The following is a 13,528-nucleotide window of genomic DNA, read 5'->3' as shown; positions in this document are numbered from 1 at the left end:
CAATCGGACTATGGTAATTCCGAATTTCAGTTAAAACTTGATTTGTGAACGGTCGACGGTAAAGAACTGTACTTGAGTTCAACTATGTTCAATGGTCCAAGATAAATTAGATGGCGGCGATACTCGAACAACGAAAGGTAAACAACGGTGACTTAACAGGGCGAACAAGTGGTTTTGTTGAACGCGGTGTAACAAAAGATTCAGAAAGCCCGCGACCCGCGTCGTTGACGTCGACACTTCATGAAACTAGATGCTGCGGTGTGGAGAGGATACCCTACGCGCTTGACGGCGGTTTCCAAAGAACATATAAATAATAATAACAACAATTCTCATCAATCTTTAAGTTGGTTCATTATTGTAAAAATATAAAATGTTTATATTAAAAATTGAAATATTAATTTAATTAATACATTTAATTAATATTAACGCAGTGGCTATTTTCACGTCCTGTCCCCTGATTGGACGTAATATTAATACTGATAGTATAACTGATATCAACCACGGATATATATATATATATATATATATATATAGTCCGTGATATCAACTACCATAAATGATAAGTGCCATATTTTAAAAGTATCTTAGAGATATAATATAATAATATAACAACATTTCCCGCATAAATTTGAATATTAAAATAATATAATATAATTATTATATACTTATTTATATATAAGAGCAGTATACAAGTATACTATAGATTTGTATAGTACAGTCTTACTTGATTTTCAGCATTTACATAGTTGTCCATTTTGTGGAATTAAAAAAATGTAGGTATATAATAAATATGTCAATTGTGTAATAAAATAATAAAATTTATGACTAAGTCAGTTGTCAGTTGTGTAGTCGATGTATACTACAGTCTAAAAGTCATATAACTATAATCATCAAAACATCAATAAAAAGTCACTGGTAATTCCATTTTTAATTCATAATTGCTATATATAATACCATTTCAAATAATCATATATTGATCCGTTGTAATACAAAAAAAAAGATTTTCGTACTATACAAATCTATAGTATACTGCTCTTGTATATATAACAATATAATAATTATATTATTTAAATATTTAAATTTATGCGGGAAATAATGTTATATTATTATATTATATCTATAAGATACTATTAAAATATGGCACTTATTATTTATGGTTATACTATCAGTATTAATATTAAGTCCAATCATGGGACAGGACGAGAAAATACATAGTTTCACGTCGGACGTGAAAATAACCACTGCGTAATACTAAATATTTTAATTTTCTTTATAAACGTGGGTTCGGTATTAGATTAAGTATAATATCACAAACATAGATAATATAGTGGCTCCGTTAGGAGTCGCAGTGTTTAATTTTTATCATGGAAGAGAGACTGCATGACGATAAAATGACATTTTAAGGTTGTTTTATTAATGTTATTACAAAAACTTATTATGAAAGATTTTAATGCTATAACCTTTAATAACAAATTTTAAGGCACATTTAAGGCATAAATAAAAAGTATTATTTTCTAATATCTTACTTATTTAATATTATTTTAATATTTATTTTTAAATTATTTTATTAAATATTGTATAACCAATAATAAAGGAATCCATATAACATCAAAGATTGTATCACTTTATTTTCAGTTGATATAAACTTGATCTATTCTTATATTATCTATGAGCACAAATAATACGAATACAATTTAAACCACACAGTCTTGAAAATCATATACTATGGATGGAACCATTTCCCGGTATATTAAAGCACGTCATATAAGCATATTTTTTTTTCAGTCTCTTGCTAATTAGATTTTCCGAGATTTCACTACATACATTATTATCATTTATAATAATAATTCAATTTTTAATACAATATTTTTATCACACCATTTTTTTACGTTTATGACTTGAGGCTGTTAAAAAATATAGCAAACTGATTTTGCCCACTTGCATATAATTATTGTATTATATTATGCATATTGATTTTTATTGTATAAATTTGTCTTAATGTTTTAATATTTTTAAATCTCTTACAGCATCTAGAGCAGCTATTTTCGCATTACCTGTGGAAATTTCCATAGTTATTTTTTCTAATTAGATTACATATACCTAGATGCTTTAATGCTCATATTCAAAGGGTTTTCAAATCTATTATTTCTTCCTTTTAGGGCCAGATTAAGACATTTCGCGCAAGGTTCAAATAAAAAATGTCCACCGGAGAGTCAAATTAAGTCTTTATGTTAATCTTTATGTTATGTCTTTATATTATTACAACAAAATTATTTAAAATGTTATTATTTGTTTTAATATCTAAAGAAAAATTGTGTTCATATATTTTTTTAGTAATTTTTAGTTACAAAAACGAACCAATTAATAACTAACTACTTATAAGAACCTTATTTTTAAATTTAAATATTTAGGTATATGAATCAATCATTTCGTGCATTTTTACAAACTAAATAATTTTAAAATTTTTGAAATTCCAATGAATTTTGTCAAAATTTAAAATTTAATTTTTATAAAAAACATTCTCCTTTAATTTTCTCTGACAGCAACTTATAAGGTATTATATATTTTCAAGTTTTTTAAACAAGGAAATGTAATATTGACAATAAATAAATAAAATAAAAAAATGCTCACGTTTATAAATAGCTCACTGTCAAACAAGATATTTTGAAAATTATGTCATGTAAGGAAAATGGTTACCTATATTAATAATAGGTGAAAATTTCCAGTTATTACAATAATTATTAGTATTCTGAATTCAACCAAAAAAGTAGAAATAGGTTTTGCTGAAATTCCCATCGTTTTCAACTCAACCCTTTTAAAAATGACTGTAATGTTTCAATTATCACTTTTCTAATTCACCAACTAGATTTATTTTTCTATAAGAAAAGATGTTGAAGTAGAAAATCGGAATTTTTCAACTACCCAAATGATTGATGAGACAGAAAAAAAATTGTAAAATATTTTAGAATGCTACTTCAATAAAATTCTAAAATTATTTTCTTTAAAACTATTGATATTTACCCATCTTTGATTTTAAACTTGTTTTATTTTATGATAGTTTGTTTTCAAAGTAAACACAGGTGTTTCGGTTTTTCGACTTAGAATCTGAGCTGAATCAGGAATTGCAACTATAGACTCTTCTAACTCATATTCAACGATGATATTTTCAATGGCGGCTTGATTTAAATTGTCCTCATAAAGGTCGGATTAGGTATGTTAACTAAATTTTCAACAATTTTTTTTTATAGTTACCTACTACTAAATAACTATTTTTAAATTGATTACTTTTATAATCAACCTAAGGTCTAATTGGTATAAGTTCGGCTCCTAATATGGAATGATAATAACCTGCAGCCAAACGTTCTAGATTATCAAACTAATAAAAATTTGTATTTTACATTATAATAAGCCCATGTACTTTTATTTGTAAAATATCACTATTCGTATTTTAATAGGTACTTGCTCGTCTGGAAATGAATAAGGGAAAGCTGTACCTTCTACATATTCGAGCGAGAACTTTGTTCTCTCTATCGGTCAACTCTGGAATAGTTATTACCATATTACCAGTTAGTCTTTTGGCGTTTCGGAGAGCAGAAGATTGTTTAGACACATTAGATTTCACTTTATAACTATAAGATAACAAAAACATTTAAAAATAAATTGCATATTTTATAAAAAATATATACACAATCTTATAATTTACATTTGCTAAAATGCACTTTATCAACCCCTCACGTTTTATTATTTTAAACAATTTGATTTTTATGCTTAAAACTATGGTGCAAACATTTTTTAATGGAAACTATTATTTTAGAATTTACGTTTATACGCATACGCTCAACATTACTTTATTCCAATACGCAACGCGTACTTATGTTTTTTTTTATATCATATAATATGATGTATTTGAAGCAGGCCAGATTAGTAACCAGTTTAGTAATCTTAGATAGGTTTATTCATTCAATATTTTAACCATTATTTTGAGTAACAGTAAAAAATCTGAAAGAGTTGCGCTTGTACCATTAAAACTAAATATCTTTCTGATTTTAAAAATTTCTTAAAATACCATCTACATTTTAAAAACATAAATATAATTAAAATTAAAAGTATATGCAATTTAATTGATGAATATACTTTAAATATTTACCATTTTTACCTCTTCACTATTAAAAATAAATTTTTAAGCCCCTTATTAGATAATAAACTAAATGTTATAAATAAACCTAGGCCATGATTGTATAACACATGACCAATTCTCATTATATTAATTTAATATGCTTTTTAACTTTTTATTTTATATTTAGTATTGATAAGCATTATTTGTTAATAATAAGTGGTTAGGTTTTTATCTATTTTAAATAAAAAATTTTGTATTTCTAAGTTGGCATAACCGATCTTCCGAAATTTGATTTTGATGATATTTTGCTGTTATCAAAATCGGGAAATCTGTCCCAGCCCCAAGTAATGTGTTGTGTGTTTTTAAATTAGGTTGTTAACACTGTAGTAGCGCCGATTTCATACAACAACAACCGGTCACCATTGTTCCAACGCCTGCGTTTCGGCTCCGAGTTCTTGACTCATCTTACCGTAACACCTGTTGCTGAGTGTGATTTCAATTTTTGTTTGTGAATTTTAGTCTTTGATCTGATTTTATCCTAATAAACAAATCTTAGAAACATTTGATTGAGATTTGTTGATTTCAATTAATTATATTACCGTTTTTTATTAAAATTTTTTTTTCTGATTTTGATTGTACCTATTATCAATTCACTCATCAATCATGGAAATTAATGTGAGTAAAGTTAAATTTATTTAAACTCAAACTTATTTAATCTATTGCCCTAATTGTCTTTGTTACTTTTATACAGCCATACGTGAACCTACATGATACATTGAAAACCTATCGGCGCTCACACAAGGTATTTTCACACATATACTATATCCAGTAAGATAACACACCGATTCTACGCAACCTCTCGTGTCACTTTTCTATTGTAACCAGCTAGGTTAGTTTAGCCATATAGCAGAGTATCACGTAAGGCCCGTTTCACATGGACGCGTATCATACGCTACGTACCTATCGTACACGCGTATTTTTAGTTTACATAAAGTTCATATGCGTCATAATAACGAGGGAAAAGTTTCACCGTCGGAGTGACACATATGCATTTAACTAATGTAATTGAAAACGTTTGCGTACGTTACGTCACGTATGATACGCGTCTATGTTAAATGGCCCTAAGAACGCGCAAAATAACCGATTTAGTTCGGCTCGCGGCGCGTTCCTTCGCTTAACTGAGTATAGATATATTACCCCTTATATTATTGTATGCACATCCAACATTATTACTTTATCAATGTTCACATAAAAAACCATTATCATATATTAATAGAAAACCGTGATCTATTCCCGTTATTTTATCAATAATGAATAAAAAATTACTAAGGTACATATTTAATAAATTAAATTGTTGTTAAATTGTTGCCACGCACATAGAAAAAATCAGGAGGAGAAAGCTCATAAGAAATTTATAAAAATTGTATTTCATACCTCATTGATAAATAAAATATGGTGTGCATTTAATATTATCACCTTTAAAAAAAAAAATCAAAAGGAGGAATTGAACCCTTAAACTTTCCCATGTACATAATATATAAGTATATAACTATGTTGTCTATTTAATATTATATGAAATAGTTTAATACTTAATACCATCACTAAATACTTAAAATAAATTTGATGCAAGCTTAATATATCACAAAAATGTTATTAGCATAAAATAATATCTGATTTGAAAATAAAATTTTTAGTGCCGCTGCTTTAATTTATTCTTCGAAAAAATGTATCCGAATCATTAAATTATAGGTACTAAAAAATTTGTTTGTTATTTATGTAATAATATCGAATTTATGTGGTCGTTTTAAAATACATATTTTTCGTAATTAAATTTCTGATAAATTGAGTTGTTTAGAAAAAATGTATTCATTTACTAATATTATTAAATTAAAATTCAGGATATTTAACTAATGTTTTTAAATTTTTAATTTGTTTTATATCTTTGTTTGAAGTTATACCGTGTTTTGCTTTCACTTGGTACTTTGTCTGTAATAGGCTCTATGTTATATACATAAACCTTATAAGTGTTACAAATGGCGATTCTGCATCTGTGATAAAATTGAGTCATTATCTAGTTGTTTACTTTATATTAACTGTATATATTTTTGACCTAACTTAAGTGGTTTTTTTGTTTTACTGTAGAATCCAGAACATAACAGAAAATTATTCATTCGTGGATTAGATGACTTCGCAACTAATGATTCACTTCAAGCATATTTTGAGCAATGGGGTGAAATTGTAGATGTTATTGTCATAAAAGACCCTATTACAAAGAGGTAACCATTTCTTTGTTGAATATTTTATCTAGTAATTAATTATTATATTGCATAAACATTTAGATCTAAAGGATTTGGATTTATTACTTATTCTCAATCGTCCATGGTTGATCGAGCTATGTCAAATAGGCCTCATATAGTAAATGGTCGTGAAATTGAAACTAAGCGAGCTGTATCACGTGAAGTATAAAATTTACATCAAATATTATTACGTACAATTTAAAAATTAATTTCTAAATTTAATTAACTATTATTTTAAATGTTTCATAATTTAAACTAATCTATCATAAAAATAGTAAAAATGTTTATTCTTAATCTTAAAAATATTTTATTTTTATGATCTTAGAACATTTGTGAACCAACTATTTCAACAACTGCTAAAAACATTTACGTTTATGGTATAAAAGAAATATCAGAAAATGATCTTCTTGAATATTTTGGAAAATTTGGCAATATTATTAATATAAAAATAATAACTGATAAGGAATCTGGTAAAAGAAAAGGATTTGGATTTATCGAGTATGATGATATAAAATCAGTCGAAAAAGCTGTTCGTGAGTATTATTAATAAATTAATATTTAAAAATTAAAACTTAAATATATGATTGTTGAAATATAGTTTTTAAAAGTCACCAAATTGCCGGAAAAAGAATGATTGTAAATAAAGCTATTAGGCGTGCTGATGGCGTTGTTGGTATCCGAGGTGGACATGGTGATCGTGGTGGTGCTGTTGGTGTAAGTAATGGAAGTAGCTTGGAAGGAAAACCGCAAAACGGACAATGTGGAGGACATAATAACAGTAATTATGAATCTATAAAATATATTTATTTACAACAATACATTTTGGATTCTTTTCACATTTAATAGTATTCATGAATTTAAAATAAATGAAGTTTTTAACTTATACAATCATATTCATTAAACAATAAACTCTATAATACCCTTACCTAAATACTTTGTAGATAAAAGTAACTTAATTAAAATGTTTAAAATATGGCTCTCCTACAAATAGAAAATGTTCTATTGATAAAATATTAAATAGATAAATTTTATAAACAAACAATAAAATGTAATTTACTATTTTTAGTGTATTTGTATGTATGAAATTTATTTTATGTTTTATACTTTAATTGTATATTAGAATCAAATGGTGTAGGTGGAGGTTATGGAAATTCTGGAACGGGAGTTAGAGGTAGCCATATCGGAAACGTTGGCGAGTATGGCGGTAGTACAGTTGTGTACAATTTAAATTATGTTGGAGCCTGGCAAGGTACTCCTCAAAGATGGGTTAACAATAATTCATCATGGAGAAACCTAATACGTGATAGTTCAGGAACTTTACAACGACTACATTGTAAGTTTAAAAAAATATAATTTTCTTAATATTATTGTCTAATTTCAATGCATGTTATAGGTTATTGCTTGGATCCAAATCAAAGTTATATCCCTATGATAACATATTATACTTCACAATATTCAGTATGGTGCAATCAAAGAGGATGTAATGCGGGAGGTCCACAACAACCTTGTAAGTTGGTTAAAAACACTCTTACCCATAATATTAATTTTTGTCTATTTTCAATGTTTATTATAGGTTATAGATTGGATCCAAATCAAAGTTATAACTCAATAAAGTCATATAACACCTCTAATTATCGTGCTACAGCTAATGGAAATCCAGGTAATTGTTCCTTATATATTGATTTTTCATTTTATTCAACATTTCAATTTTATAATGTTTCTTTATTCAGAAGCTGATAATGAAAATACTGGTGAACACACGTTATCACATTCATCTAAAGGCAAACACTGTTAAATCTGTAATACCAAAAATTACGTCCAAATTTATTTTGAAATGTTAATGTTAAATTCTTATCTAAAATAGTTTTTAATTTTAAAAAAAAGCTTTGAAGAGCTAAGCGTAATATCTGTTTTCTCTCTGAGACTCCCGCGTGCCATACAAAAACTCATTCGCCTAAAATTGTTTTAATGGTTTTTGAGTAACCTTAGAATAAAATTAACAATCACAAAAATTGTAAAGAATAATATTTTTAATGATGTGACATATTGGTTTTATACTTCATTATTAATTGATTTCGTATAAAAACATTGGCTTTTAAATGATATTTAAATTGTTTTAAGACAATATTTAGATATATTAGTAGCCCATTCTTTATTGACATTATTCTCTATCGAATTTGTGATTATTCAAAAACATAAAAAAAATTATCCATTGTAACTGCTTTTTGTCTGTGTTGCGTGAGGGTCATAGAGAGGAAACAAACAGCCACATTCCCTTAAAGATACAGGCATTTGAAATACTTTTCATACTCATCTGCTACACCTTCAGTTTATTAAAATTATCTTAAAAATATGTTGAGTAAATATGTTTTTTTTGTATTGATAATTCATATACTTTTTATACTTCTCAACTGTATGTATTTTCTGAAATAATATTATTAATTTGAGCATTAGCATGTACAATATTTTTGACATTAAATTTAAATACTTCAATGAATATGTTTTTGTTTATTTAACTTTAATACCCTATTTGGTGCTTTAAATCAATCTATGAAAATATATTTAAGTTATTGACAAATCTTCATCATTTACAGTAATTTTATTTTATGTGTAATAAGATATTTTATTATAAAATGAAAAAAACATAGGAAACAATAATTTTATCATTTCTGTATTATGAAGTATACATATTAAATATCTATTAACAAGTTAGTACATAATTATGTATACATAAATTGTAAATGTGTATGTTTATATAAATTAATCTATTATAACTAGGGCTCGGATGTTGTTGCACTAAAAATGTTATGAAATTGATTGCATTATTGCTGTGAAAAAAACCCAAAATTGCACTTAAAAAATATTTTATTGTACCAAAAAAATAAAAAAATATATATTAACAAATTATTTTATGAAATGGATTAAGTCATTTTATTAAGTAATATTATAAAGTTTTATTAGATAGGTTTTAAACGAGTAGATAATAAAAAAGATTCAAATTCAAATTCTCGTCAGTTGTCACTAAAAATCTGGTTAAATTGTGTGGTCTTCTTATTTTTTCAGAAATCTATACTAATAATTTTATCAAAATTTAAAACTTTTTATTTAAACTATTTTTGATTTGTTTTTTTAAAAAAAACCTTACCTTACCTTAAAAATTATAGCGAAATGTCAGTTATGACAAAAACGGTAATTATTAAAAATTGAATAAACGTGATAAATATTCACTAATGCACTTGGTATTTTCTTTTAAATTAATCAATGAATACATACAACTAAACGTAAGTTAAGTGTTCTTTCAACAAAAGTTTTAATTTTCATATTTTAATCTATTATCGATAACTGTTAAGATTAGATCTGCGCTAATACAATATTAAATCTACTCTCATATATCATTATTAGTTGATGATCATATTTTATTATTTATAATTTATTGTAAAATAAACAGAGTCAACATTATAATTTTAAAAATAAATTTGTAGTTAAATTTAGTCTAGTTTGTGATATTATTGGTTTATTCAACTGTTACGATATTTTAATTATTACCTATGTAATATTTTAATATTTAAAAATGTTCATAACTCGTTATTAAGAAGGAGTACACATGCGGGAACAGAAAATTAGTTTTGCTCACCGTAATTTATCATGTTCTATATTTATAAGATAGAAACAACTAATTTTGAGTAGAGTTCTCTTAAACACATTTATTATTTTTTTTCAGGCATCTTTTATACAACTATAAAAATCAAACTACAATTGCAATTTTTATTTTGAGGCAAGTGGGTGTACAATAATTGATCGCAAGCTTAAAATAGAACTCGTAGAATTCTGAGTTAAAGATTCTAACAGTTCTGACATTGAAATAACAAATCAAAATTATAGTTCAGGTATATGTCCAGGGACATATTTGCAAAATGTTGTAAAATTGAAAACGTTAAATACAGAAGAATGTTGATTTAATAAATATATGAAAAAAAATTAAACATTATACTTTTTAACAATAATTTTGTGAAAATATATCCACTTAATGAAATTTATATACATATATTTTTCATTTTTTGAATTTAAAGAAAGTTTTCATGGAATAGGCAATTTCATTAAGTTTATATATGATATAATAACTCATGATTAGAAGACACATTTAAAAGAACAAAAATAATTAAATATTAATTCAAAAAGTTTAGTAATTTTAGAGGACTATTATTATAAAATTTAACAAAAATTTAACATTTTATTAAGTAATATTATAAAGTTTTATTAGATAGGTTTTAAACGAGTAGATAATAAAAAAGATTAAAATTCAAATTCTCGTCAGTTGTTACTAAAAATCTGGTTAAATTGTGTGGTCTTCTTATTTTTTCAGAAATCTATACTAATAATTTTATCAAAATTTAAAACTTTTTATTTAAACTATTTTTGATTTGTTTTTTTAAAAAAAACCTTACCTTACCTTAAAAATTATAGCACTGTATAATCTAACAAAAAAGATTAAATACATAAAAAAATATATAAAATTGTATTGAAAATGACGACAATCAACAAAATTGCAATAAAATTGAAAAAAGTAAAAAATTGCAAAAAATTGCACTTAAATTTTTTATATATTAATTGGTACTCGTTTGAAATAAATTTATCACTTACTTAGCAATGAATCCGAACAATAGAAAAAAAATTGCAAATGCAACAACATCCGAGCCCTAAATATAACATAATAATACTTTTTAGCACCTATCTAACTTAAACTGACTAAATTCACTTTGTCTCTTGTATCGTCTAACTGTCGCTCTCACTTCCATGTGTATACTTACTGTACATAATGGATGGTATTAAATTTGAATTTAGAATTAACGAAATCATTGTACCTATACGTAAAATGATTCTGAGTAAAGACGGTTCGTCAGTCAAATATATTTTATACCATATTAACTATATTGTTATTATTTCCAAAAAAAAATATAGGTAGGTACTTATTAAATAAATTTCAAATTAATCAAATCATATTCGTTATGAACTCAATTCTAGTTATTCATATAAGGTATATTAAATGTATTACTACGAGGGATCAACAACTTTAACTACTAATATTAGAATGGGAAGTGTGCTTTAGACATTTAATTACCTACGAATAATATTTTTAAACTACAACAATATACATAAACATATAAAATTGTTATTCTTGATTATTTAATATGTAAATTCATCCAAAATCAAACTTAAAACAACTACAAAAAGAAACTGTGTTTGAATAATAATTATATATTTTTTTTACAGTAGCAACAGCAAAATTAACTACTCATGTGGTACTTTATTTTAAATTTTTAATCCTTGGCTATACAATTTAAAGTTTTAAACAATTTTTAACAACTAAAGGATTTGTCAATTTTAGTTAAATTAATTTTTTCAAGTTATGAAAACAAAACGTGCCAAGTATTTTTGATATTTAAAACTGCTATTATATACACTTATGGGGAACCTTTGATTAAATTTTTCAAGTTTTTGGCCCAATTAATAAAATTTTATCAACATTTATATTTTATACCTAGAATAAACTAAAACTGTGGAACATTTCAAATGTCTATAAATAACATAAAAATAGTTGAAATATTTTGAAAATTTTATCAAGTATATAACATTCCAGTATAAACATTTAGTAAAAATTCATGTGCCTACAGTAATTTGTTTTAGAATTACACCAATTTCTAAAATTGATTTTGCGTAAAAATTCCAGTTTTTCCTTAATTTTTTTTTGTTTCCCGGTGCTTTTGAAAACTATTGAGAGTATTTTACCTCCCAAATTTTTTAGAAATGTCTGTAAAATTTTATTCGTTTGTAAAAATACTTCAAAATGTTATACAATGTGATTTTTTTAACCACTGAAAACTTCGTAAAACACTTTCCTAAATGAGTATAATAAAATAAATTTTAGGGAAAACTTAAGCTTATAGCACAGTGTGCTTGATAAATCTATTCAAAAAGTGTAATATCTCTTACCCAGAGGCATAACAATCCTAATATGTAAGGTATCCATACTGACTAGGTATTTACACACAAACATCTCCTAAAATCATCCAACTTTGGGAAGTCATATCTCGTCAACCGATTAACGAAAACTGAAAATTTAAACGTGACAATTCATAAATAAAATATCCTCATTAGCAGGGTTGGAATTTAATAGGTAGCATAATATGCATATTTCTTATGAGCTACTTAAAAAAAATCAGTGTAAGCTTAAAAAGTGTTTCATGAAACAGAGAATTTAAATTAAAAATTGTATTTTGCATATTTTGCGATTTTTTAATTTTTAGTTCTTTTTTGCATATTTACCTGTTTTGGATCAACATCGGTCATATATTATGAAATTTTATAATAGTAAATGTATTTTCAGATTTTTTTCAATCGAATTATCAAATAAATTTTAAATATATAGAGTATTGGTTAAGTAAATAGACCAACTACGTGGATGCTACGTCGACAATATTTAGGTATAATATTATGATAATTTAATATTACAATAAATATTAAATATTCACAAAAAACACACGATTGTAAAATCAATACATTCATCACTCCACTCAGAATCTAAAATTGTATTATAAGGTTCAACTCATCTCCATCTCCAATCATCCAATCACTATTCACTTCTGTGTGTGAACCTTAATATTATAAGAACATTATACAAATTTAAGTACATCTCCACTTATATTAAACCACTTTTACCACTGGATAAAATTAAAATACTCAAACCGTTCTACGGTAAGAACGGTTTTGACTCAATATTGAATACCAAACAACCATATAATATTATAATAGAAAAATATAGATTATAATAATAATTTAATATATTAATTATAGTATAATAAATACAATGTTTTCGTCTAAAATTTAACCAACCTTCTATAATAGTAGGTTACCTACTCTATAGTAGACTTCTATAGTAGTCATACCTATCGACAAATAGTAAAACAAGTTAGGTACTTACCTACTTTAATTGGCTTTTACAGCAGTATCATAACTTATTAGTCCCTAGCCCCTACTGCTTAAAGTCTCAAGCCCCAGAACTATTACACTTATTATATCGGGTAATATCCTGTAGTACCCTAGCTAGATTTGTTAG

General features: G+C 25.5%; 1 protein-coding gene across 1 annotated transcript; it reads left to right on the top strand.

The window, feature by feature from the left end:
- The first annotated feature begins 2,588 nt into the window (after positions 1-2,588).
- On the top strand, positions 2,589-8,911 carry LOC149059521 (uncharacterized). Its single transcript, XM_089216820.1, has 11 exons — positions 2,589-3,211; positions 4,489-4,792; positions 4,869-4,919; positions 6,260-6,393; positions 6,457-6,577; positions 6,740-6,947; positions 7,013-7,192; positions 7,535-7,747; positions 7,808-7,921; positions 7,988-8,074; positions 8,145-8,911. The coding sequence occupies exons 2-11, from the start codon at positions 4,781-4,783 to the stop codon at positions 8,207-8,209; spliced, it is 1,185 nt and encodes a 394-aa protein (XP_089072946.1). The 5' UTR covers positions 2,589-3,211; positions 4,489-4,780; the 3' UTR covers positions 8,210-8,911.
- Positions 8,912-13,528: the final 4,617 nt, after the last annotated feature.

Source organism: Diuraphis noxia, unplaced genomic scaffold (assembly GCF_037042655.1).
Source record: "Diuraphis noxia isolate RWA-SAM2 unplaced genomic scaffold, SU_Dnox_SAM2 contig0001, whole genome shotgun sequence".
In the NCBI taxonomy this organism is placed as follows: domain Eukaryota; kingdom Metazoa; phylum Arthropoda; class Insecta; order Hemiptera; family Aphididae; genus Diuraphis; species Diuraphis noxia.
Note: the sequence above shows the minus strand (reverse complement) of the source record. Positions and strands in the feature narration are given on the sequence as shown.

Excerpts from the sequence above, each read along its gene's own strand:
- LOC149059521 (XM_089216820.1), top strand. Across the intron at positions 6,394-6,456 it reads AAAGACCCTATTACAAAGAG|ATCTAAAGGATTTGGATTTA; the intron begins GTAACCATTTCT and ends ATAAACATTTAG. Across the intron at positions 7,748-7,807 it reads AACTTTACAACGACTACATT|GTTATTGCTTGGATCCAAAT; the intron begins GTAAGTTTAAAA and ends TGCATGTTATAG.